Source organism: Telopea speciosissima, chromosome 2 (genome assembly GCF_018873765.1).
Source record: "Telopea speciosissima isolate NSW1024214 ecotype Mountain lineage chromosome 2, Tspe_v1, whole genome shotgun sequence".
NCBI classification, from domain to species: domain Eukaryota; kingdom Viridiplantae; phylum Streptophyta; class Magnoliopsida; order Proteales; family Proteaceae; genus Telopea; species Telopea speciosissima.
Window position 1 is genome coordinate 65,991,827 of NC_057917.1, and position 27,572 is coordinate 66,019,398.

The 27,572-nt window shown below is 37.4% G+C and overlaps 2 protein-coding genes and 1 long non-coding RNA gene across 3 annotated transcripts in view; 2 read left to right on the top strand and 1 right to left on the bottom strand.

Moving 5' to 3' along the window:
- The window catches only part of LOC122649712, a 22,825-nt gene extending 15,904 nt beyond the window's left edge, over positions 1-6,921 (bottom strand). The window contains exon 1 of the long non-coding RNA XR_006331321.1: positions 6,640-6,921. This is a non-coding gene — a long non-coding RNA (uncharacterized LOC122649712). The remainder of the gene's footprint in view (positions 1-6,639) is intronic.
- The window catches only part of LOC122649708 (protein STICHEL-like 3), an 18,676-nt gene extending 4,982 nt beyond the window's left edge, over positions 1-13,694 (top strand). The window contains exons 3-6 of the mRNA XM_043842951.1: positions 5,483-6,040; positions 8,935-9,451; positions 11,123-11,186; positions 13,465-13,694. Of these exons, the coding sequence (XP_043698886.1) occupies positions 5,483-6,040; positions 8,935-9,451; positions 11,123-11,186; positions 13,465-13,557 (1,232 nt within the window). The 3' untranslated portion in view covers positions 13,558-13,694. The remainder of the gene's footprint in view (positions 1-5,482; positions 6,041-8,934; positions 9,452-11,122; positions 11,187-13,464) is intronic.
- Positions 13,695-24,612: 10,918 nt separating this feature from the next.
- LOC122649710 (U-box domain-containing protein 17) lies at positions 24,613-27,043 on the top strand. Its single transcript, XM_043842952.1, has 2 exons — positions 24,613-24,665; positions 24,700-27,043. Exon 2 carries the CDS (start codon positions 24,772-24,774, stop codon positions 26,911-26,913), a length of 2,142 nt encoding a protein of 713 aa, XP_043698887.1. The 5' UTR covers positions 24,613-24,665; positions 24,700-24,771; the 3' UTR covers positions 26,914-27,043.
- The last annotated feature ends 529 nt before the right edge of the window (positions 27,044-27,572 follow it).

Consider the following 27,572-nt stretch of genomic DNA (forward strand, 5'->3'; position numbering starts at 1 on the left):
ACACTATTACAAATGTTAGAGTGGGCCTTCTTGATGGAAACTTTGTTCTCCCTAGGTTTGCAATTGGTTCCAGAATGTTTCCCTGAACAATGTTCGTAAATAATTCCCATCTTTTTCTTAGGTTGGGCCTTTTATTTTTAAAAAGAAGTAAAAACACTATACAGCGCTAGAAGACCCAGAAACCAGCCAAAAGATTGTTAAAACTCCTGTCTGGGGAAACTTGTTTTTCTCTGCATTTGCTAGGGAAAAATCCCTTATTAACTAAGTTCAGGACTTGGATGACTTCATGTACCCGTCGGGCCTCTCCTAGTAGCCTAAGCTTTTGGGGCAGGATAATCCAATAACATCCATATTTTTTGAAATTGCATGTAGAAAGAAAACCATGCAGGGGTATTGTTGCTACTCCTAAAATGGGATTGTTTTATATCCCGTCATGCACACTTGATACCCCATTTGTCCTCAAAAGCTACATTTCTTGACATTCCTGAAGAAACATTTCTTATTTTTTTAAAGATAAGGCCGTAGACAACAACAACAACAACAACAACAAACTCAGCCTTATCCCAACTTAATGGGGTCGGCTACATGGATCCAAACAAAACAAAGTAGGTAAACCAAGGTCTAAACAAAGCAGGGGAATGAAAAGATGGGAAAAGGGGGATGGGGCATGAGTGAGAACTGAAAAAAGGGAAAATGACAAATGAAAGATTGAAAAAACAGAAAGATGAAAGATGAAAGTACGAGGAAAGAGGAATAACCTAGGAAGTCAAGAGAATCTCAGCTAGATGGGGTCTGCTACATAGATGCTTGCCCTCCAATAGGCTCTATCCGAGGTCATACTTGGAACAAGACCTAGACTATGCATGTCCTTCCTCCCCACTTCTCCTATGGTCATTTTAGGCCTGCCCCTAGCTCTTTTAGCTCCTTCATTCGGAATCATATCACTCTTCCTTACTGGGGCATCCCTAGGCCTCCGTTGAATATGACCATACCACCTTACACGACTCTATCATAGCTTGTCATTGATTGGGGTGACTCCCTACTCTGCTTTAATACATTCATTCCGTACTTTATCCTTCCTTGTTTTTCCATACATCCATCTTAACATCCTCATCTCTGCTACACATAGCTTATCAATATGACACTCCTTAACTGCTCAGACATAAGGCCGCAGATAAGATGCAATAATTTAATTGGGCATTTCATTGTCCTAAGGTTATGCCTTAAATTGTTTGCAACTAGGAATAGAACTAGACACTCTGTTCATATAGTTGTTGCCATAGTTGTCAAGGCATCGCCTAGGTGTCCAGATGCCTTGGGTGCCTAGGCGGGCACCTTGATTTTGGACCCTCTCGATCACCTTGGATCGTCTAGACGCCCTGACAACTACAGTTGTCGCATTATGTGTCGATAAGATCGGTGATTCCAAACACAAATGTGAGGATTCATAATTATGTATATTGAACTGGATTGCATGAGAATCTTGAATGGATTACTGTCAGTTGTATTAAGGACAAGATTCTCATTAATAGTTTATGATTGATCCCAAGACTTTGAAAGGTCCTTATCATTGTAGTTGAATATTATGCATTTTGGTGCACTAACGGTTGATACCTGCCTGGATATATATTAAAACATTGGATTCATGATATTTGTTTATAAATGAAAGAGATGCTCAATAAGGAATCCACTTCCTGAATGGGTAATATCTTGAGACAGACATCTGTTTGTGATTGGACAGAAATTCCGAGTTCGATGGATTGATTTGTAAACAGTTTATAAAATAGTTTAAAATATTATTATGTGTTGATAATCATATTTTATAAGTTTATTTGAAAGTGTTTTTAGATCAAGATTCTCTGCATAAGCTGTTTCGATGGACTAGGGTGGTGATGTAATTTATTTCCATGCTTGTAGGTCTAATATGCGGTAATGTTAAGTGGAGGGATTAAATCATAAGGAAACTATTACTATGGGCAAGTTGAGTGGTATAGGGTTATTAGCATTCTTATATCTATAAATAAAATAGCAGGGAGGAGAGAAGATGGCTTTCTATGAAATTAACAGTTTCTCTCTCCTCCCACGTATCTCACTCACACATATACACTCTCCTCCCTCTTTTATGAGTTAAGGTTTTGAAGCTTATTATCTGTAGAGTGTATTATTCCACTGGGTATATCGTACTAGTGTTGTTCGAGGGAATGCTGATCAACTTGATACAGAATTCAAGTAAGAAGAGAAGATGGGCATGTTGTTTTGTGTTTGGTTTAGTTTATTGGGTCCAACTGAACAAATGGCTTAAGTTTTGTTTAAGTTAGGATTAATTTGAGTGCCCAATTGGTTATATGGACCATGGGCTTAGTATTTTGGGGTTTACTATTTTAATGGGCCAATCCTATGAGTTCAAATATTAAAGATTTGAATCTTATACAGGATTAAGTAGTTAGTTTCTATTTTGGTGTTTAATGTTTGTTTTAGAAGATTTGGAGGGGATTTGCATGGAGGATACTCTAGAAGATTGAATGAAGATTTGTGTGGGCTCCATGTGCTTTGTGTAGAGAGGAGATTATCTAGAAGATTGCTAGAATATTCGGTTAGAGCTACTATTACTTTAGTTTCTATTTTTTGTAAATGGTTTTAGTTGTTACTCAATTATTACTTAGTAGTTACTATTTTCTGTTTCTTTCTTTCTTGTTTTTTCCCCCTAGAGTTGCTATTTTGTAAGATACTTAGGATTTGTCTAGCAACCATTCTGTTTCAAAAAATTGGTTCCGAGTCAGAATCGATGTTTTCTGTTTCCGGATTTTTGGAGTAATTCTGTACCAACAAATGCTGTATAGTAAACCTAGTAAAAAATTGATTCTGCTATTACAGAGAAAAGGGTTTGGGCTGAGGTTTGAAGGAATCAAAGCAAAAGGGGGTAGTTCTTCAAAGTGGTAAGCTTTTCATCTAAAATTTCTGGGTTGGGGGATGAGTTGCAGAGATTGATCGAGCTTGAATAGGGGTAATTCAAATCTAAAATGGAATAAAAAATAGAAGAAGATGAATAGGAGTAGGAAGAGTGAAAAAAAGAAGAGCGAAGTTGGGGGATGAGTTGCAGAGATCGATCGAGCTTGATAAGCAGATCCTAATTCCAATTTGGTTTGCCTGAGGCTACAATGTTGCCTTCGATGGACAGTGATTTCAAATGAGCAATTTTAAGATCAAGGCAAATTACTCTAAAATCTTTCAAAAGAAACAAAAAAACATTTCAAAATTCTGTTGGAAGTTCTTCCAGGTAGATATAGGGCAGATTATAGTAAGGGTTTCAATCATATTGGCGAAACTGCATGCCCTAAATAAGAAATGGATAGAAAGGGTTTCAATCTCCACCATACCTTAGCTAAGAAGGGTTCGAGAACAGTCACAACGTTAACAAAAAGGGTTTGCAGAGACCATCTCCTACTGAGCTTCCCTTGTGCCCCTCTCGCCTAGGAGCAGTAGGTCGCCGGTATGTTTCAATTCGTCGGAAAAGTAAGAGAACTTGAGAGTTGCAGAGGATGCCGGATGGACAGGGTTTAGGTTAGACGTAAGAGAAGTAAGAGCAATGCTACGTTTTGAAGGAAAATTCCAAAAATGCCACTCGTTAACTTAAGTCGACATCGTTTCCCCGATTTTTCAAAGAATTGATTCTCAAATCTGAGAAACACCATTTTGGTGTTTCTCAAATCCTTGCCAGAATCTATTATATCACCCGGTCCGTTTCAAAAAATCACAGAAATGGACAGGACAACACATACATAATCGGTTTCAATTCTGCCCCCAGAATCAGAAAAAACACCAGAATCAATTTTTTGGAAAGTTGCCATACAGATCCTTAGTAGCAATCACTTTTTATTTTTGGAACCCATACTTCTTATTTTATGAATACAAGAGGAAGGCTACTACAACCCACGATTTTGAATGATTGAGAAACTTGGCTTTGCCTCTTTGGGTCAATGATGATGTTGTTCCATGGACTATAGTGATGCGGCTCCAGCTCTATGGTGGTAAAGAAATAGGTTGGGTATGGTGGTTATTCCATTCCTACAGGCCAGGTGGTGAAGCCTTGGTCGTATCCTTTTTATTTCTTCTTTCATACGTCTAAAAAAAAAAGAGAATATCAGAGATTTCTGTTCTTAATACTGGTTTGTCCCTATATGCGATGCTTTTGCGATTGATTTCCCATTGGTTCTTCCCTGGTTCAAGATCGATTCTTCATTACAACTTGTGCTCACTAGCTTGATCAAGTGTTGATTTCCTTAGGAGGTAGTGCACTTGTGGTACAGCAGGTAACCCTATGTCCCTGCTGTAATGGTTTGAATCCCCTAATGTTGCATGAGGTAAATTCATGGATAAAAATGTTTAATTTGGCACCCCTATTAACCAACGTTGACTGTCTACCTACCCATCATACTTGGCATAAAAACTGACTATTAGAAGTTTGGCATGAAGAGATATGAACACGCCATATGATCCCATCCAAGATTAGCTATGACCAAATCTGTAAGTTGAAATTCACAGAAGAACCAAAAGCAAAAAGTCAAAAAGAACTTTGCAACTTGATAATCAGCTATGAAGAATGAGATTGGGTTCTGAAATTTCTATCAGATCTTCACTTATATTCTTACAAATCGATTTTTTCAGTGTTGTTTCATGTGTGTGCACGCAAGGGGGTAATCAACATGATCTGAGCCGAATTCCACCTAATTGGGTTTGTTTACATAATTCTTTTTGGCATTTCCGCTGTATCTGGGTCATATTTTCTGTTCAGCAGTTAGTCTTCTAATATTTTCATATTGCCATTGTACATATCCGCTTGTCCCTTGCGTTTACTTTATGTAAATAGAAAATTATATTTTAGCAATATTCCAGTGGGTTTTCAACATTCACGTAATAGGTGCAATTAGAAGGTTCATAAGGGACAGGAGAAGATGCAATGAATAACTTAAAAAATCGGAAAAGGTTCTTTATAGTGTAGGAAATTTTATGGTCCTAGATAGTCTAGACCAGTGGAACAGGGGAATGGATGCTGAGGATCATTTCAGAGGCAGTGTTTTAGTTTAAAGAACCATTGGAGGAATTGTAATTCATCAGCAACTGCTTAGTTGTCTCTCATGGTTGATTACGTATCTTTGTCTACACTTTTTCATATGTTCTGGTAAATTTTGACATAATCATGCTTATGGAGACACATCCAAATGTGCAGGCATGAATCATCCTGCTATATGCTTATTATCAGATAACACTTGCTTACATTCAATTCATAGTTTCGGAGATTGCGTGATCAGTATTCCTTATGCCTTTTGTGTTTCTTTCCTTTCTATTGCTTGAAAACTACAGTTCCAAAATGGTTGCTGTTGAATTAGTTCTGCTAAAAACCTGTGGGTTTTCAATTTCCAGTTTTGATCTATATTTCATGTTTCATCACGGTCCAACTGATGCATGATTACATTGATTTCAGTGTCCAAAGAAGACATGGAGAAACTGCGTCAAGCTCTCAAAACTCTATCCGAAGCTGAGAAACAACTGAGAATGTCTAATGACAAACTAACATGGCTAACAGCTGCACTGCTTCAACTAGCTCCTGATCAGCAGTATATTTTGCCTAGTTCTTCTGTAGACACTAGTTTTAATCATAGTCCTGCAGTCCTAAATAACAATCGGAGAGACATAACCAAGAAAAGTAACATTGATCATGCTGACATGTCTAACAACGAAAGGGCCTTGTTAACAAATATTAGGATGCAACTCCAAAATGGAAGTGCTGATGATGTTATTTGCAATAATGGAAAGATCAACAGCAATAGTGTAGGAGGGAAAAAACAGACTGGGGTGCCTCCTCAACGAACATCTGCATTGTTTACTGATATAACTAGTGCACGTGCTGAGCATACTTCGGGGAAAGGCCATAAAAGAATTGAAGAAATTTGGTTGAAAGTTCTTGAGAAGATTGAAACCCATGCCCTAAAGCTGTTTATGCAACAAGAAGGAAAGCTGAAATCAGTCAGTTTTGGTGCAGGTAACCTCTGACTTGTTTGGCCTATGTATCATTTTTGTATCATTATTATTTCCTCCTGCAATGATTCATAACATAATATAATCTTATGTGGAGATGTCTCCAGCTATTAGGGTTCTCATGTCAATTTTAAATTACTAACTTCAAGTAAATGGAACCCTCGAAAGTTTAAATTGATCATTTGATAAGCTCAGCCTTTTGCTCTTAGTGCTTTTATCGTACATTAAAATTTGTTAAACTTGTCTTGAATAGTGTAACAATTCTTAACTAAGACACTCCATTGGACATTGCATAAGCAACTTATAGAAAGACCTGCGCGATAAATATTGTATAATAACGTACATCCAATTTTAATTTTATTTGTTTAAATATTCAGCAGCTCTTGAGCAATAATTTTCTTTTTTTCTCTCATTTTATTTTTTAATTTTTAATCTCCTATTACAAAGATATACCCTACTCCTGTGTTCTATATGCAATATTGAACAAAGTTAACTGATTGGTAAAATCATTTTCAGCTGTATAGATTCAAGTTGCACCATTCCATTTTGGGGAATGATCATTGCAGCTGGCAGTTACTCTATTGTGGGTATTCTCTCTTTTACCCACCCCTATTTCTCATACTTATTTTTGGGTGAGTGGCTGCAAATCTGGGCGAGTTGCAGTGCAGCTCCGTCAGCCATATCTGCCACGTGGCAGGTTTGAAGGGGCCAAAATTTTAGTGAGATGTAGTTTCTACTCTTCCCTACATGTGCCAATTTTGAGCCCAATTTGACTCTGCCAAGTGTCAAATAAAGCAAAGAAAAATGGTGAAAAAAAAAACTTTGAACAATTCTGAACTGTACAAAACACACAGGAAATGTGCAAAATACAAGATGGGCTATATGATTGAAGGGAGGGGGATCACTGCCAGGCTGCATGGCCCCTGAAACAGCATGGGGGCCAATGAGGGCATCCAACAGAGGTGGGATTATTTATTTCATTGGGGGTGGGGCGGTCATTTCACCCTTCCTATGTCTGGGCATGGGTGCCACGCAGCCTTCTTTTTTCCATAATTGAATCAGGGGCCAGAATTCAACACCTGACCAAGACATGATGTCCCCTTGCCATTCAATGGTTTGGACTTGTCCAGTTGGCAAGGCCATCTACTTCACTGAACTTGTGTTCATTTGTCCTATAATTTTTGTTCCCAAATAATTATGGAACTTTGTAGCCACCGGATTAGTGTCATGAGGAGCTTTGAGTTAATACAGTGTTATTTATGGGTATTAAGAGGATTGAAATCAGAGACTTGCTTGAAATTACTGGTTTAATGAAAAGTTGAAATCTTGCCATATTAGCAGTACAAGGTAGGGGGTAAAGTTTGGATGGGTTAGGTTTTTCTGTGTGTTCCATTTTTATTACTTTCTTCTTGTCTCTGTTTTTCCCCCCTTTGTATTTTTTTTTAAGTGAAAAAAAAACCAATGAATCATCCAGTTCCTGAAGCTGAAATGGTGTGTTCTTCTTGGTGAAGCTTGACTACTTAGACAACCAAGTGGTCAACAAAACGTTTTGCATGTTACTGTAATCTATCACACAAAAAACTTTAATTTCATCCTAACTTCTCTTATGCTTCTCATTTTCTTGTCTATGACTTCATGCTTATTCTTTATCAACCTTCCCCCCCCCCCCCCCCGCCCCCAATATTATTAGTTATTTACTTTCAGACTTATATCGACATTCCTCTTGTTCTGAGGAAAGCTAATAAAATTTTTGATATTCAATATAAAAGAAAGGTCCTTTTAACTGAGATGTGCATCTGCACAGCATGCCCAATGATATTTAAATTTGGGCATCATCCTTCAATTTAGAAAAAGACATGCAGAAAAATAGTGTTCACCGTTTGCTCCACAAAATGAAGCTTAAGTCGCAGAACTTGATGGGAATTTAGATTCAAATTTGAAAGTCCCTAGCAGGGTTTTACGGCTTTTTTTTAGCCAATGGAGAATCTCACATTAGTGTGGTGTTTCCGTAGTATTGGCATTTGTTAATCAAGTTCTAATATGATTCTTTATTTAAAATCCCGCTCACTTCTTGTCCCTGTAAAAAATTCTTGGTGAAGATGGTTCCACTCCCATCCAAGTTAGTTTTTTGTATGGTCTACGTTTCTAGACGTCCATATGTAAACCATCTGATGTCAAGAGTGGGCTCCCATCTCGAAACTCTTGTTTCCTTGGTGCAAGAGTTGCTGACTCTGGCCCTCATGTTTTCTCCTGCTGCCATTATGGTTGGGAGGTGTGGAAAGACATTGAATCCCCCACTGGTGCTGTTTTAGTCAACTCCAGTGGGTTTGATTAGTTCCTTTCTGGAACATTCCTGCAGCTAACATCCTCGGCGGGAAATTGAGTTGAATGAATCCAATTAGTCTGATGGTGCTTTTTGATGGAACTGTTGGGCTTTTGAAGGTATCCTCATTCTGCGTACACAGTGGCCTATAATGGCATGAAGTTAGTCATTTTTAGGTTTCCATTTGTAAAGACTTTGGGGACATGTAAATCACTGATATTTGTACTAAACTGGTATAGTTTTTCTTTATAGATATTGCCTTTTTGGGGGCAGTTGTATAGTAAAGCCATGTGTACATAATCCATTAGTTAGATCAATTTTTTTTTTGGTGTGAAACTATATTAACCTATTTTTGGTTGCCTATAATCCTCCCCACCCCCTCTATAAAATTTCATTCAGTGAGTTCCTTACCATGACCAGGACCTCCAGTTGTCTCACTTATTGAAGCTCTAAATGTCTTTTTAGTACATTTTCACTCCTTTTAAAAGATTCCTATCATTCAAGTTTTTAATTTCTATTTACTCCTATTGAAGGACTTTAGATTGACTGACTAATTTAGTTGTTCTTTCTTGCAGCTCCAATCGTATATTTGATGTTCAGCTCGGATCTGACCAAATCTGAGGCGGAAAGATTCAGGGGAAAAATCTTACAAGCTTTTGAATCTGTTCTCGGAACCGCTGTGACTATTGAAATCAGAAGTGAAGCTAGGAAACATTTGAGTAAAATGGTTTCAAAGGATAGAGCTGTCAAAGCAGTTGGTTCTAGTCAAGCGAAACCATTGCAATCTGACTCCCATGAGATGGCAAAAGGTGAAATTGTTGAAATAGCTGCTTCTCCCAGAGAGAGAGAGTGCATTGAGCATGCAGATAACAATGCACAGTTCGATGAAGTAGGTATAGAAAGTGCTTGGATGGGGGAAGAAGCATTTTCTCATCAGAAATCCTTGCGTGATGAAGTGGACGGTCAGAGCTTAGTTGAAACCAAGGTTTCCCTTGCACATGTAATTCAGCAGGCAGAAGTATGTACACAACCAAGTGGACGGCCGAGACGCAAGCCGATTTTTATTTCTGAAAATATTGAACACGAGAATCTGTACGTATTGCAACTTGATTATTCATTTCCTTGATTTGTGTCAAATTTGATTGTGTTTCATACTTGGGTAAAATTGGACTGGAACATAGGGCTATCATGATCCTTGCAGTCTGAATGCATGAAAAATTGAGCTATAATATTCTGATTGACAATACTATCTAGTGTATCATTCCTTTTATCTGGGCCTCAAATTGCTGGATGTGTGTCATGATTGTATCCACAAGATTGGTCTATACTTCCAATGGAGTAGTCACATTCTAATATGAAGAGAGTCCTGTCCATAAAAGCACATGCTTCTACTTTTGGGGCAGCTTCCACTATAGACACATTAGGCTACCTTAACGAAGTTGATTCCTAGTTTTCTTGTAAATTTTTCTCTTCTCTTGAGAAACTGGCAAGCTTTCTGATTGATAATAGCTAAGTAGAAATCAGGTGCATCTTCTAGTTTTTTTTTCCCCTGACATTATAACCCTAAAATCTCTACATGTGCAGTCAATCCTTATATGTACACAACCATAATTATATCTCCTTTACGTGCTAATACATGTAACCATGTGTATCACTTCCCCAATAGGGAATCTGTTGCTTCCTCTCTCCCCCCTCACACAAATACAACTTCACAACTATATTTTTCTGCTTTGCTTTTCTGAGGGAAAAATGATTAAAGAATCTAGAAGTGTCTCCATGCGTATTGGTGTCTGACATGTGTGGACATGGCCAGAAAATGACAAATAGAAAGTGCTTGTATTTATAACAATACTCGTTCGTTAGATTTATATCGATTGTGATAAGAGTTTGTGTTTCAATATTTTCAACTTGTAGTAGATTTTATGCTCCTATCCATGTCTATCTCTCGTAGATTTGTTATTCATCCATCACACTATTGTCACTCTACCCACTTTTTGCTCCACAAAACATTGTGGTCTCGTAGCTATCCTATAAGACTCCTTCAATTTTATTGACATATGCCAATTCAGCAGCACTCCAGAAACACTTCTTCTTTTCATCATCCCACACTAATTCAATGGTGACATCCTCTGTCATGTTTCCCTTCAGAAGAACCTCTATGTTATTTAGGTTCATTATTTTTCATTTTTTTCTTCTTCTTGTTTTGGCATATCTTTTCTTGTTATGGACTTGTGATTTCCTTCCGCATAACTGTTTTTCTTTATAGACGCCCTTCTACATCTTTTGAATAGTTATAGGAGCAATTTTATTTTATTCACTGGTGAGGATGAGTGCTTCCTGACCTCATTACGTTGGGAAAAGTATTACTAGGCATGCTTGAAAAAGAATTCAAATTGGGTTCATCTTATTTTCTTCTGTGCTGATATGTGCAGTATACTTGGTTGCCCTTTAATTTGTAAAATTAAAGTAAAATTTAAGGGACTTGTTTCACTGAGGTTTTTTTTTTTTTTTTTTTGGGGGGGGGGGGTGGTTGTCTCAGAAGACTTTATAGAGTTGTCTTTTTGTTTTGAACTTTTCTGTGTTTGTCACTTTGAACAATTCGAAGAAATGGAGATAACACGATAAATAATTAGTTTTGTTGAAGGTTCATACTTCAAGAATGATTTTTTGTATACTTCAAATTATGCAAGAGTGTGACCTATCCCTGCAATGGGAAGATATTTTCATTGTCTCTGAATTGGGTTCTGTTTCCGGAATCTACAGGAGATTGGAACCTAGATCGAGAAACTTGCTGTGCTGGAAAGCATCTAGTGAAACTAGAGGAAAGGTAATGCTTCCATGTTAACCATACATTTATCTTTCTGAGTTATATTTACTTGTATTGAACCATAGAATCTTCCAAACTTGATTGAACCTCTGTTGCTTTAAGAGCTAGATGCTATTTATGAATGAGACCTACTTGGTATCAATATAGGTAGCCACTCCACCAGTCCCAAAAAAAAAGAAATGTTTCATATTATGAGAAATTAGTGGATGTCTTGTTGATCATGCTTAATTTTCCATATTTATCAGGAGTACAATCATGGTTTAATGTATTGCACCGTCTCGTCTCGTCTTGGTATCGCAGGGTATCGATATGATACAATGAGATGTCTCTTTTTTTTTTTTTTTTTGAAAAAAATGGTATCGATCAGTATCACATTGTATATGTCGATATGACACGATATGATACGATCGATACATACCGATACTCTCGATACAATTGAGTTAGGGGTTGAAAAAAATTTAAAGTATCGGTATGTATTGCATTGTATCGACCGATACGGTGCGATACAGTACGATACACACTTTAAAAGGCACATGTGACTTCAGAATCGTGATTCCAAAAACCAAAAAGCATCAACAACACCTGGACTGACAAGTTTTCACCCAAAACTTCAATTTTGTGATATCTTTCAAATTGCATGCTTGGGGCTTTGATTCCTTGTTGAAAAACGAATCAAATCAAGGAAACAAACTGCAGTTTGGTTGAATCAAGGAAACTGCTTATTTATATTGTTTTTTGCTCCAAAAGTTTATTTCTATGTGTATCTTGACCATTTCCATGCGTAGCTATAGTGTGCGATACGTATTTCTGATACGATACAATATGATATGTCTCTTAAAATTACCCCACCGAAACAATACGATACGATACGTGATACCGACACTTTAAACCTTGAGTACAATTTATGCATTCTTGTTTACTTTTACAGGGCAAAAAGTAAATTGTTTTTTTCCCCCTCCCCTTTTAGGTGTGCGAATTGTTGAAGTAAAAAACCATTAGCATTGTTGTTTTCATTGTGTTAATAATATGATGACAATGAGAAGAAAAAAAAATCCTTTACTTTTGTTATTATCATTATTATTATATAATAATTGTAATGTAAAATCTAAGAAATTTAACAGGGAATATTTAAGGATGTTTAAGAAATAATCATTGCTCTTAACAAGGAAAAGGGAATTGTAATTGCAGATTGAGTTATTGTTGTTAGGGAATTTTGCTATCTTATTCATGTAATTTAGTTTTCTTCTGAAACATTACAATCTTGTTAATCAATACGAAATAAAAGTATTTAGACTAGACAACTTTCATGTAAGTTTTTCAATTCTTCCTCATGTTACGCTCATATTGATTACAACAGGATTGGAGGTAAAAAATAGAAATATTTATCCATTTCAAAGCCATAATTTTCATACCTTTTCTGTGACTTGTCTATTCAAAGTGTTTTGGGATGGAAACTTGCTCTTGTAGTTTGTTTGAGATTTGGGTTTTTTATGTGCGAATATTTTCAAGTGCCACGAGGTGTTCCACTTACGTAAAACAGGAGACAAAAGTCTGATGAGCATGCAATAAATTACTACATACTAAAGTATATATAAGCAAAACATAATATATTCAAATGATAAAATCTATTGAGCACCCTAGTATTTTTTGTGAAGGTTAAATAAACCAATTAAAAATAAAAAAACTCTTTCTAAGTCTTTGGAGCACTTTGAGCTTTGAGATTGTGGGTCTTTCTAGTTAGTCGTCAAGCCATTGTCCTTGAGCCTTGCCTTGAGGCAAGCCTTCCATGCTTTCCAAAACACTGCTCTATGTGAGTCCTTGGCTTGCAGGCTTTGAGTTGGGTTTGTTCTCTCTATCTTCACATAATGGAAAGTCTTCTTTAATTGTCATTTCCTTCAGATGTACACTGTTGATGAACCTCACAATTCTTGTGTTATCTGTGTGTTTTTGCTAGATATGTTTTCAGATACCGCTATACAATTACAACCTGTCTTTGCTCAATGGATACAAAACACCCCTGCTTTAGCAACAGCCCCTGGTGCAACAACAAGCACCAGCTTGACTTGGGGAGGGGGGGGGGGTTGGTGATTTAGTAGCTGTAGGCGGCAAAGTCGCTTTGTTACCTATTCCATTAGGAACTGCAGAAAAACTTCTTTCCCTGCATTGTTTTGTTTTATTCATTAGGGTGCAACTAATCCTAGCATTGATTTTCCAAGAAGCTGCATAATAAGTTATAGTTGTCTCTTACTATGATCAGATCTGCATTGTTTTTCTGCAGCTTTCATGTTTGAAACTGAAGGCAAGGAAACCACGTTCTCTATTGAAGCTTGTATCTTGTGGAAGATGTATCTCTAGTAAATCACAAAGGTAATTTTTAGAAATTTTACAGGAGAATTCCGTGATAGCTTAAAGCCTTTCGTGCATTGTATTGTATTTATTCATACTCCTTCCACTAAGAGAGCCAATTGTAGCAGTCTGGTCATTTTTAATAAAGCTAATTTTTATACCGATTGAAAAGTGTTGGGTGGAAAGATGAAATTGAGGTAGCTTTTGCGAATCAATAATAATTATGGACTTGTTCATTTTGTACTTCAATTTTTTTCATTGGATTTGCTCTGAAATATCATGCCTATACATTAAGAAAAGGTGGCGTTACAAAATAATCGTAGTTCTCGGATCTTCTAGTGGGAACAAAAAAAAAAAAAAAAAAAAAAAAGGGGGGGGGGGAGGGCGAGGGGAGGAGAAGAAAACCTATACTTAGACTATTTATGTTTAAGAAATTTCAAAAGGGTATTATGTGATAAAAGCCCACATAAAAAAATTTCCATTCATCTGAAATCAGTATAATGTTTGTTATGCAAATTTCATTCTTTCTGTTTATCAAACTAAGAAAAAAAACACATAGAATGCATTCTAAAGTACCTGAGCTCATTTCCTTGTTTTATTATCATTTAAAGATGCATCATCAACCCGGACTTGATGCATAAATGCTGATATCCTTAAGAATTGCATAAAAAATAAGCATAACATTTTTCTTCTTCCCATGATTGCGAAGATTTTTGCAGACTAGTACACTCCATAAAGTGGTATTTTGTTTGCATTAACCACCTCTAAGAGGAATCTGATATTATTTTATTGCTTGATTTGGCAAGGATCTCCAAGTTCTGTAATGCTCAGTATCATGCTACGATTTTCATTAATAAATTGCTGCTGGTATCATTCTGTTTGAAAATTTTCAATTTTTGTCACTTTGGTAAGCCAGTGCACCTCAGGGCTTTGACAACAAAAGTTTAGCAGGACTACTTGTGAGTGATGATGGTTTCTTCCAGGTGTCCGAGGGAAGGCTGAAAAAGAAGTAAAGAGAGAAACAAAGAGGTCTGTTGATATCAATGGAAAAATTGCAGTGATTAAGTAAATTTATAATGCTAAAACTAAAACTAAAACTGAATTTGCAAATATTTGATGATGGAAACCAAATTATACAAAAAAATATCTGTTCATCCTCTTATTCCTTACTTGAACATTGTGTTAAGAACTTAAGATCAAATGGAAAGTCCCTTCCGGTATTTTGTCAGAACTTATAGATTTTCTAATTGCTGTGCTAGGTGAATAGTTTATTTGGAGAACTATTTCTCCATAATTACTCCCAGAACAAAATCACAAAAATGAGTGTTGAAATCAGTAAGGTATCCAAAGTTGTTATATCATGTACAGGAACTTGATTTCTGGACTGGTTATTTTTTACACTGGCAATATACATATTCATAGAGGAAAATGTGGGAGTGTCACAGACCTGATGGCGAGCCTTCATATTTACAGGTGGCATATGTATGAAGGATAATGACATTGACTTTTTTGTTCTTTCTTTTTTGGGGTGGGATGGGGGGATGGGGACAACATTTATATAGTTCTTTCTTGTTCTTGCACTGTTGTCTTCTAAGCAACTTAAAGTGCAAGAAAGAAGGGAATTATATAGGTTTTCAATGTGAAGTGCCATTATAAGTACTCACAAACGCCATTCAGGTTTTCCTAAACTGATCACCATTTTTTTTTTTGTAAATGATCTCCATTGTTAGTACCAAGAAATAAAAGTGTGAGTTCCAATTGGAAATCTTTCCCAGAAGTCCAATAGAACAGAAGGAAAATACATTATTGGAATTATCCTTTCAAACATTTTCCTGGTCTAGTTAAGAGTAGAGCCCATCAACTCATGAATAAGATTCCTCTTACAGGGAGGGGCCTGACTTATGTATATGTTTGCCTTAAACACACACACACATTCTGTTTTAGGACATGTACATTTGTACACAGATTTATCCCTCCTCTTTGTTTTGATAGAAGGATTCATACACACACACACATATTCTGTTTTAGGACATGTACATATGTACATAGATTTATCCCTCCTCTTTGTTTTGACAGAAGGTTTCGATTCCTCTACCAGGGCAGTCAATTCCATTCGATTCACAGCCTCCATTGAGTCTCTGCATCTTCTATCCTGTTTTCTTGCTTTCTGAACCCATTCTTTGTTTTCAATACCTATAATCTATATACTACCAAAGGGGATTCCTTCTTGTTTACGTAGAATCTATAGAAACCTTAGCAATAGTTATAATAAATAACAGATTCTGTTATTAGATAATCAAGACTATAAGTATGATATTATGAAAATATGAGAATACCAGGGATTATGGATTAAGGTGAGACTCTGCTGTTGTGATAGGCTTGTTTTCTATGGGCAGCAGATGTCCCTGGAGATTCCCTCATTTAGTAAGGGAAGAATGGTTTATATCATCTTCAATGTCACCTCATCAAATGGTTTCAATTAGGGAATACTGCTGTTGATAGAACTTAAGTATACTCACCCCAAGAATGGTTATGAGCTTTAGATATGTGGTGACTTGTGTGTTTTTTTGGGTGGGAGGCCCGCTTAGTACCCAATTTCTGGGTAAATAAATGGGCCTTTACATTTTTTTAATTTGTCAGAATGCTTAACTTAGATCCTGCACTTAAAACTGTTGGAATTGGGATTGGGGTTAAGAGGGATTCGTAGCTATACTAGGTCTGATATGGGTATTTCTTGGATTCCAATTTGACATCAACATGCTCTGCTCCCTCATTGAACCAAAACTCGGGCTTTTTGACCTTTTTCATTCCAATCAAATGAGGGCCCTATGTTAACCGTTTTGCTCCAATGTCAAGAGACTGGTCTCCATTGGATCTAGATTTACATTTTTAGAGGCAAAGCATCAGGTGGGTGAAGGGTTTTAGGTATCGGCTGACACTGATACCGATACCTGGCCATACCGGATTGGTGAATGGTACAGATACGGTATAGACAGAGGGTATAGTTGTCAAAATACAGTATGGTATTGGTATTGGTATTTTTAAGGGCAAAACCATCCGATATCGACTGATCCTTGCTTTGCCAATCCAGCTAGAGAAGAGCTCTTTCTTCCTTTACTAGGAATAGCTGTCCGAACCAGCAAACGGAGGCAAGAATCAAACAAGCAACGGATAGCGTGCTCAGCAAGATTATCAAAATTCAACAGGGATGCCAGTGGTAAATCCGCTCGACCACCGAGAGAGTAGTCTACGATCAGCAGCAAGAAAAGATTGATCGTAAATCACTTGATTTGGACTGATACCAATACTTATACAATTCCCGATACTGATACGTATCAGTCGGATACTGATACCTAAAAACCATGGGTTGGTGTGAAGTGGGAATTACTTTGACATTTTATCTTTTTTTTTTTTTTGGGGTCATATCCTCTTGCTCATCACAGAATCAAGTCTATGAAATCCAATTATAACTGGAGAGAGACAATGGTATTTAAAATTCAAAGAATCTCATAATTACTGCAAGGAAATCCTAATTTGCCGTATTTAGAATTCAAAGAATCTCATCATTAATATAACGAAGTCCTAATTCCACTAAAAATATAAAGAAACTCTATCATCATCATCTTCTAGTTCATGGGGAATTCAGTATTCCTAGAGTAATCCTCTTATGGTTCTATTTATTTATCATTATTTTTTTAGATAGAATCTGTTAGAACGAGAGTGCAACCACAAGAAAGAAAACACACAGACAACCACATACAAATACAAGAAATTTATTGTAGTTCGGCACGAATGCTTACATCAATATGAGAGAATCAAAGAATTTTTTATTAATCATAAAAGTATTACATCTCTTTCCACCGCATTCTATGATCCTCTACTACAGTTTTTTCTCAAAGAGAAAAGAAATAAACATCCTAGAAACCCTAACTCTCACACAATTACAATGTTATAATATTTGTATATATAATGGACCCAAAACCAATACAATAACACATATACAAGCTCAGTGATAATTATGTGTGGGATCTATAGAAGAAAAGACACAACCCCAACAAATCTTCACCTTGGCTTGAGTTTTGTAAGTCACCTTGAAGAAAATCCATGTTGCTGTCGATTTCTGCAAATATCATATTATTTCTACGTGTCCACCACACTCCGACCGGCATTACCTACACCCTGGCATGGTTCCCACACAGCTTACTATTGCATGATGTGATGTGACTCTACCTCTCTTACTCCTGCAAGTTAGTTTAGAGAAATTACTTAACTCACAAGAGCCAAAGCGAAAGAGACCTGCTTCTTTCTAGATTTGTATTTGTTCATAACTTGAACTGTTTGTAGTCTTCATTGTCTACCTATATCTCTTTCCTAAGTTCCAACAGTAGTTCCACATGTTTTAGCACTCTAAAAGTTTGTATAGATTCCCAATCTGTTCATGCAATGCATCACAATTATGACCCTTCTAGAAATCCTAAGAACTCCACATTCTGATGAACATCTGTAACATTTTGAATCCAATGTTTCCGATAAAATCAGATTTTTCTTTACATCCAACATATTTAACCCCAATTAAAGTTTGCATAATCCCATCAAACATGCGAATTCACAGTGTCATAGTCCTAGCAATTTTTCTTTCATCATTGTTTGCCTTTCTGATCATACCATTATCACATGAATGACATGTTGCAAATTAATCCCTAATTAAATACATATGAAATGAACAATCCGGATCTATAAATCTATAATCCAATCAGTAGCTTTTGTGGCTGTTAAAATCGTGAGATGAACATCTCTATCATTTCATGATCCTTCCATGACAACATTATTGCATGATTTATCTCCATTTTCCCTTTTTTATTTATTTATTTATTTTTAAAATCTTCCTTACATTTTGAACAATTCCTCTTTAAATGACCCTCCACATCACAATAATAACAATTTATATTGCAACCTTTCAATTTGTAGCGACCTTTTTGGCTAGATGACTCCTATCTCTCATTTGTTTTGCCTCTATCTTGATCTACACATGTTAACCAAAGCATTACCCTCTTCTGACTTTCCCTCACCATTACTTCTCTATTGTGTTTCATTACCGAACTTTCACAATGTGATAAATAAAGGAGATAGTGAAGCTAAGAGAAGTCTCTAGTTCTCCTCTTCGATCTTAACATCTAGAGTATATAATTTGGCCAGTATCTTATTGAACTCATCTAAGTGCACTTAAATGTTTGCTCCATTTGACAACCAAAGGCCATACAATTGTTTCTTAAAAAACAATCAGTTTATCAATGATTTGGACTTGTATTTTCTCTCCAGCTTACTAAACTTCTTCTAGTATCTGCCAACCCAATGACCTTGCAAAGAGTGTAATACTCAAGATATAACTGGACTGTGTTGTTCATTAGTCTCTCAACTCTAGTTTGGCTTGTAAGATTTCTTCCTAAGAGCCTTTCTCACGTAAGAATATTATTCACTCATTATTGTTATAGTGGGTTCTATGGAAAAGCTTGAACCCTTTACCGCCATCTGATTTATTTGGTCTGTCCTCCATGACTACCATCAACGTTAACGAACATGATTAGCATTGACCACCGTTGATTTTGCACGAACTTGTACAATTTATTCCAACAAAGAGAAATCTGCCTAATCTGTACCATACAAAGCCTCTGATGAACCTCATTATAATACCACCATTAGGACAAGAACACAAATACCAAAAAGAAAAATTGCAGACATTCAAATACAAACACGAGAAATTTATTGGAATTTGACACTAACGCATACATCCACCCAAGAGAATCAAAGAATTTTCTATTAACCAGAAAAGTTCTATTACTCACTTCACCTCATTGTGTGACCCTCTAATTAGGTTTTCCCTAAAGAGACAAAAAAACAAAACCCTAAAAACCTTAATTTCCATATAACTATAATTTCACCCTTATAATGTAATGACCCAACAAAACAAATACAAGAGAATCCCACCAACAGAACCTACAGAGTACCCATCTATTGTCAAGAGTATGGTTTGAAAACCAACATATCTGGGCTAGCTAATCCTATTTAGAGTTTGGGAACACAATAATAGCTTTGATGCTAGATACATTGACTTCAAAAAGTCTTGTGGAAAGTCAAGGTGGGAGACTGATTACTCATAAACATAGTTTTGAAACTCCTTACGCGGGTGAGAAGGTGGAAAGGGATGGCGGTACTTCACTCATCTTTACAAGAATCAGAAAAACATGCCTTTTGAGAGTCAAAACAGAGTTTTAATGCAAAAGTGGAAGGAACTTCTGATCATCATTTTTTTTCTCCCAACCTCTTTCGAAGCTATAGATGCGAGTGGGTGGATTCTGAGTTTCTCCTTTTTTCGTCCACAGATTTCCATAGACAAAGAAAGAAAGAAGTGGTGGGGAATATTGATTAGTGACCTCACCATTTGGGTCCATTTTCATCTTTATTCAAAGTTTCCCATTGAGAAAGGTATGGAAAATTAGGACAAGAAAAATGGAGTTTTTGAATGGAAGACAGTTCAGACTATATATTGAGAGAAATCAAGTTGGAAAATGACAGTTTTTGTATAACACGGAAGATGGGTCCTACCATATGAATGGTTAAGAATTGACTAAAAACTCTCCCAGGAATTTTAGCACCATTAGAAATTTTTAGATTTTATAGCACCCATTGACTCTCCAGCTCAGTTGTGTTTATCTCTCTCTGGTTTATGGTACACGTTGTAATCAATGACACCTTGGACTTTAGAACTGGTAACGTTTGTTAATAGTCTCAAAGGAGATAAGTAAGGTTTGAAAATCCATTGGCATTTTTTTGAGAAGATGAATTTGTTCCTGCCCAATTAAAGCTCTTGATGACTTTGGTTCATGGTTTCAAGAATTGGGAATGGGATTGGTGAATCGATCGATTTGTATTGGAATCAGTTGACACCGATCTCGATTTCTATCGATCTTAATCGTTAATGCTTGAATAGCATTTAGTAATTCCATTTTTTTTAAAACCCTGCTCTTGTTATTGCAAACGATAAGAGGAAATTGTAATACGATGTTTTTAATATTAATTAAGGTGAATTATTATTATAAATATTTATCACGTAGGACAGATAATATGTTCATTCCGACCATTGCACAGAGAGAATGGAATAGATACTTTTTAACCAAAAATTAAGAATTATATGTATAATATATAATTGTGTAAAATAAATCTAATATAAAAAAACATGTTTTTTTTTTCAATCTAAATAAAGTTAAAAAAGGCTATTGAAAAATCTAAGATAATGAAGGATGTGCAGACCACCAAAGGGGGTGCATGAGAGGGTATATGATTAAAATGATGCTTTAAAAATATCTATTTTATTTGAAGAGAAAATGAAAAGGCTAAGGCAAAACTCAATACCCATGAGTTTTGTAGCTCTTTTAATCTTCCTTCATATGATTCAAGAATCAGATTAATCTAAACTCAGATGAGAAAATTATGATCAATTTATCAATCATTGATTGAAGACAACATAGTAATGCCTGAAAAAAAAAAAACCATTGGTGTGAGAATGACTTCTCACATTGTCCGAGTAGGGAATCCTAAAATTGCAATGCCATTTCACACCATCACACAATCAAATTGTACATTATAAAAATATAATTTTTTACAATTTATCATAATTGCATTTATGGTTTCGCTTGTTTCCCTGTAGAAATGTGACAAAAAAAAATTCTTGTAAAATAGGATTTATACTATTTATTTTAACATATATGGAAAAAAAGGGGGGAAAGAGATCGCTGCCTTGGTCTTTAGAACTTGTACGCACGCGTTGGCCAATGAGAGCACACGTGCAACCATCACCATGGGTAGGATTTTCACCTTTTCATAAGGGGCAGCATTGTACTTTCACACATTTCTATGTCTAAGCACAGGAGCCACGCAGGCCATGCGACCACGTAGCGCCCCCCCCCCCCCACACACACACATACACACAAACCAAGGTGAAAAAATAGGAAAATTTTGAAGTAGCAACAAATCTTCATAGTAAACTAACATTTGTACAATTTTTTTACAACAAAACAGTATGAGAAATCTAAATATAGAAAGCTTCTGAACTCTATGAAAATGGAAAACTAAACATCATATGATGATCATCCTTAATCATGTTGAGAGAGATAGAGAGAACCCACTCGTGCCACTTGCGCGATCGGTGTGTCTATCTCTATCCCTAAATATATAGGAAAAAAGAATGGTTCTCAATTGCATGGCCCTTGTGCTGGTCGAAGAAACACACAAAGGCATTGACCAGGGGGATTTTTTCATTTTGTATGAGACAGGGTGGTTATGCAACCAAGCAACATTCTTTTTCCACTAATAAAGGTGGTAGGGCACAAGCCAAACCCAGACATAGGATGGGACAAAATGACCACCCCACTCCCATAGATGCCTCAGCTCGAACTCTCATTGGCTTCTGTGCCCCACAGAGAACGCTTCCCCTATTTATATATTATTTTTGCCCTTTTTAACAAAAGAAATTGAATCCAATGCCAAATTGCAACCAGATTCCAATGCACTAATATAAATGCATCCATATCTGAGTCTTACCGCACCCAACGAGTTTGTTTAATCAAATCAAAGAATCCTTTACCCCCAAACAAAAAATAAATAAATTCATTCAAAGAATCAATCCTCCTTGTAGTGTTCCACATTTTGCTTTCAACCATTTGACCTTTGACGCTCTCTCTCTCAATATTAGTTCTATTTATATCACATAACACTCATGGGGGTTTATGTTGTGTCATGTGTGACTGACTTACTGTAACTTTTCTGTCGATTAGATTCCAGCTCTAGTGCGCTGAGCTGTGCTCTGCTGGTGCGCCACTTGGCTTTAATGATGCTATCATACACCGTCAGACCTGCCATCATTCTTTGCATCTAAAAACGTTACAATGACGTGGCAGCATCCTTCCTTCTCGATGTATTATCCTATGCCGGGCCTCCTCCTTTAGGTCCTTAGTTATTAATCCTTCATTAATTAATACTTAATAATATATTATTTTACACTTAAATTAAAGCCCCAAATCTTATTAAACAAAGAAAAGAAAGAAATTCGTGAAAGCCGACAAGCCGTCTGAGTCTGACTTTGAAAGCCCAGAAAAAAGAAAAAAGGTTTTGAGAATTCAGAGACGTAGAGTAGTTGAGAACAGCGCATCACCGGAGGAGGATTAATTGTCGCGTCCTTTTGGCTTGTCGGTAACGTCATCTAGTTGACTATGATTCTACGTGGCGTAATCGTAACGGCTGTAACTACAAAAATAACTATTGGTCCCACCTCCTATCTCCCATGTGACAAACAACGTGTCACTAAAGTCATCGAACTCTGATCTTTCCCTCTTTCCCTCTTTCCCTCTTTCCCGTGTCACTGAGTCAATCCTGGCCCGACTTGCCCTCTCCTCTCCTCTCCTCTCCTCTCCTCTTTAGTCTTTTCAAATTACCAAATGGGAAAGGAATCACTCAACACCTCCCCGTACTGGACCCCACTTTTTTCTGACTTTCGTGTTATTATCATCACCTGGTATTTCTGACACTAATCCTACGGTTCATAATTAACACTTCCACGCAAGAATCATGCCTACCTAGTCTATATAGTCAGGTCACTCAGGTTGGCTGGCATTAATTATCTATTTACCTTAACTCTTTCTTTGTTGACTAAAATGCCCCTTCAAATTTCAAAACCCCACATAATTATTACCCATGAAAAAGCACCCATGATTTTGGGTTTTTGAAGGTCAGCCCATGAGCCATGTGATGGTCCAACCTGTAGGTTGGACCATGGTTCTAAGTATTAGAAACAGTATAGTTAGAGGCTGATATCGATATGTTACTGATATGGATTGTGTGGATCGGCCAAAAATGGATCAGGCCGCAATCCAAATCAGTTAAATACAATCCAATTCCACCCTATTCTACCTATAATGTACCGATATTGACCACAATTTATGCAGGGATTTGATATCAATACTTATAACTATATTGGTTGGCCGACCTAATAAGGTTCACACTTTTATTGATTTGGGCCATTAAATTTCTTAGAGTTTATGTTTCTTCATGAAGTGATTGATTAACATAAAACGTAAGGAATTAACACGCTTGCAATGTGACATGGGAAAGGAATGAGGGCGATGATACCACAAAGACAAACCGGTACGTTACGTAAGATTCTTTTGGCGGGAAACACCCTAGGTATGGGTTACTTGAGAATAACCGGTTTATATACAAAAACGGTTTCCTTGTCGAGCTTGGTTTGTTGTCGTGGCTTTGTATGTAACAATATTTAATTTGAAGGGCATTTTGGTGAACCAAAAAATATGTGGAACGACCACTGTTGTACTTTTAAGAAGTCATTGCCTCCTCGAGCTCCCATCGGAATGATCGGTTGTAAAAGTCAAAACTGACCGAACGATCCTATAGTGACGTCATGTCAGGATAAACTAAGGACAGATCTAGTAATTTCTTGAAAAGTTTCGACTATTTTGGGGGTATATCTGGTTTCTTACAGTGCTTGTTGATGAAGGACAGAGAGGAGAAAAGAAAAAGAAAAAAAAAAAAAAAAAAAAAAAAAGAAAGAAGAAAAGAAAGAAAGAAAGGGATTAGGAGTTAGTCGTATAGTACGTCAACCAAAAAATGGAAGTCATTGTCATGAGAAGGTTTGCTCCGTCTTGTGATGAAATGTCGAGGAAGATAAGTAAGAAGAAAATCGATCCAATTACCCTTTCAGAACGCGGAAATGGCCGAAAGCGTTGAATCCTTTGTTTAAAAGGGTTTCCAAGAACAAATCTCTCTTTGCAAGTTTTTCTTGAAGAAGATTTCCATTCTACTCATCAAAACCAACCATACAACAACGATATTCAAGGGGTAACCTGTAACTTGTAAGAGAACCTTTCATTAGCTTCTTCGAATTTTTCCTCCTTTTCTTGATTCTCTATAATTCGTGTTGTAAGAAATTAAAATCAGATTTTGTCAAAAAAAATTTTTTATATTTTTTGGCTGTTCTTCTCCTGGGCTGAGGCTTGATAAGAAGGGGGTACGGTGCTCTAATCTGTGAATTTTGATCCGTAAGGCAGAGCTGGGGTTTCAACGGTTTTCTCAGTACCTATTTCATTCGGAAGAGAAGATTTGAACGGATTCAGAAGATTCTGTGAAGAACAAGTGGAGCTACTGAAACCCTAATTTGACCCGACTTTTAATGGCTTCAGCTGCTATATTCTCGTCTTTACGGAGGCGAAGGTCGCCTTCCTTAGAGGCTTTCTTGGCGCCGGTACATTTAAGCGACGTCGCGCTTGTTCAGACACTCGTTTCTCTAGGCAGTGAGCTGATCTCGTCTTTTTCGAATCGTCTGTTGGCTTTCCAGCGCAGGAATTCCCAATCTCTGATTCGAAAGATACAGAATTTCGTCGTCGTCTTTGAGTTTCTCAGGGACTCTGGGTCTAAACTCCCTTCCACTGCCGTTCTTTGCTTGAAGGAACTTTATCTTCTCATTTATCGTTCGAAGATTCTTTTAGAGTATTGCTCTCAGGCAAGCAGGTTATGGCTCCTCGTCCAGAACTCTTCGATTTCTGGTCATTTCCACGACCTCAACCAGGAGATCTCCACGCTTCTCGACATATTCCCGTTGAAAGAGCTCGAGCTCTCTCTGGACATCAGAGAGCATATTGAGCTTATGCAGAGCCAGTCAAGCAAAGCCAAGTTATTTATTGATCAACGTGATGAGATGCTGAGGCTTCAGCTCTTCTCCTTCCTTGAAGAGTTTGAGCGGGGACATATTCCTGATCAGGAAGAGTTGCGTACTCTTTTCATCGACAGATTGGGGATTCGAGATGCAAAATCTTGTAGAGCTGAGATTGAATTCCTGGAAGAGCAGATTTATAATCTTGAGGGGGATGTTGAACCGACTGTCTCAGTACTCAATGGGTTTGTCGCCCTTACAAGGTATTGCAGATTTTTGCTTTTTGGCTTCGAGGAAGAAGAAATGGGAACTGGTAACCATAAGAAATCGAACAAGGGTCTTATTTCTCTGGATAATGGTGAATCTAGTGTTCCAATTCCAAAGGATTTTATTTGCCCAATATCTTTGGACTTGATGCGAGACCCGGTAATAATCTCAACTGGGCAGACCTATGATCGACTTTCCATAGCCCATTGGATGGAAGAAGGGCATTGCAGCTGTCCAAAGACAGGACAGATGCTTACTCACACTCGTCTTGTGCCAAATCGAGCTCTCAGAAATCTAATCTCCCAGTGGTGCTCCGCTCATGGGATACATTTTGATCCATCAGATAGTCCAGATACGACAATGGAAACCATTGCAGTGGCTGCAGCTTCCAAAGCTGCAATCAAAGCTAACACAGCAACAGCTGAGCTTCTAATTCAACAGTTATCAAATGGGTCAGAGGTGGTAAAAACAGTCGCTGTTCGTGAGCTGCGGTTGCTGGCTAAAACTGGAAGAGAGAACCGTGCCTGCATTGCAGAAGCAGGGGCAATCCCTCTTCTCCGACAGTTACTGTCATCCCCAAACCCAATTGCACAAGAGAATGCTGTGACCGCAATTCTCAATCTATCGATCCATGACAAGAACAAGAGTCGGATAATGGAGGAAGCAGGATGTTTAGGATCAATTGTCGAGATTCTAAGATTTGGGCACACAACAGAGGCAAGGGAAAATGCTGCAGCAACACTCTTCAGCTTGTCTGCAGTTCATGACTACAAGAAGAGAATCACAAATGCAGAAGGGGCTGTTGAGACCTTGGCAGGACTGTTGAGAGAGGGGAGCTCAAGAGGGAAGAAGGATGCTGTAACTGCTCTATTTAATTTGTCCACTCATGAAGATAATTGCAAGAAAATGATAGAGTCCGGAGCAATGACAGCCCTGGTAGGGGCACTAGGAATTGAGGGAACGGCAGAGGAGGCAGTCGGTGCATTGGCCTTACTAGTTAGACAGCCAATTGGGGCTGAAGCAGTTGGGAAGGAGGAAATGGCAGTGGCTGGGTTAATTGGGATGATGCGACGGGGGACTCCTATGGGGAAAGAGAATGTTGTCGTGGCATTGCTTGAATTATGCCGGAGTGGTGGGGCAGCTGCTACATTGAGGGTGGCTAGGGCACCAGCATTGGCAAGTTTGCTTCAGACTTTGCTCTTTACGGGTACAAAGCGGGCGCGACGGAAGGCAGCATCACTTGCTAGAGTTTGCCAGAGGTGTGAAGCTGCAACTTTGCCGGTGGGAGCATGGGGAGTCGGGTATGGATATTCCGGCAATTCAATGTCAGATCATGGTTCAAGTTTTGCTGGGGATGTGTCAGTACCAATGTCCATCGTTCCACCCTTGTGCTAGTTTCATCGCTGTTTCCTTTTCTTTCTTTTTCTTAATTGTTGTTGTTACATTCTTTCATTGATATATAAGTTCGGAGTTTGGATAAACGAAATAGTAAAGGAATACAATACATGATTATGTGTTTCAGTTACCTCCAATGTTTTGATTTCTTTTAAAATGTACCAAATTTCATATTCAGATGGTTGAGTAAGGGGATAGCCAGTGACTTTATATGATAAAAGTATGGCTCAAATGCGTTGGAAGAAACAAATTTCAGGGGATTGTTTTTCCTTCTTCAACTCAAAATGATGTGAATGTCCTGTGATATTTTAGCACATTCTGAACCTCCATGCTATTCATTCACTCTGATTTTAAGAAACTCAAAAGTGATCCTGCGATCTATTAATTTAGTGTGCTTACCATGTATTAAATGCACAAGTAGTTGGAGGTAAGATTTAGTTGAGTTTGAGTATTTCTACTATGGAAGAGCTGCAGCAAAGACCTTTGGCAATTTGAGTCTGCCTTGGCTCGAAGTTATTCGGGGCAAAGTCTGGGAATGCTTCTTGCATCTAATGATATGGAATAGTATCCAAGTGTAAGTATCAATAGCTGGTCAATAATTTATTGTAGTGATGTAGTTTAGTTGCTTCATTTTGAATTGGAAACTTTGAGTTTGTTTG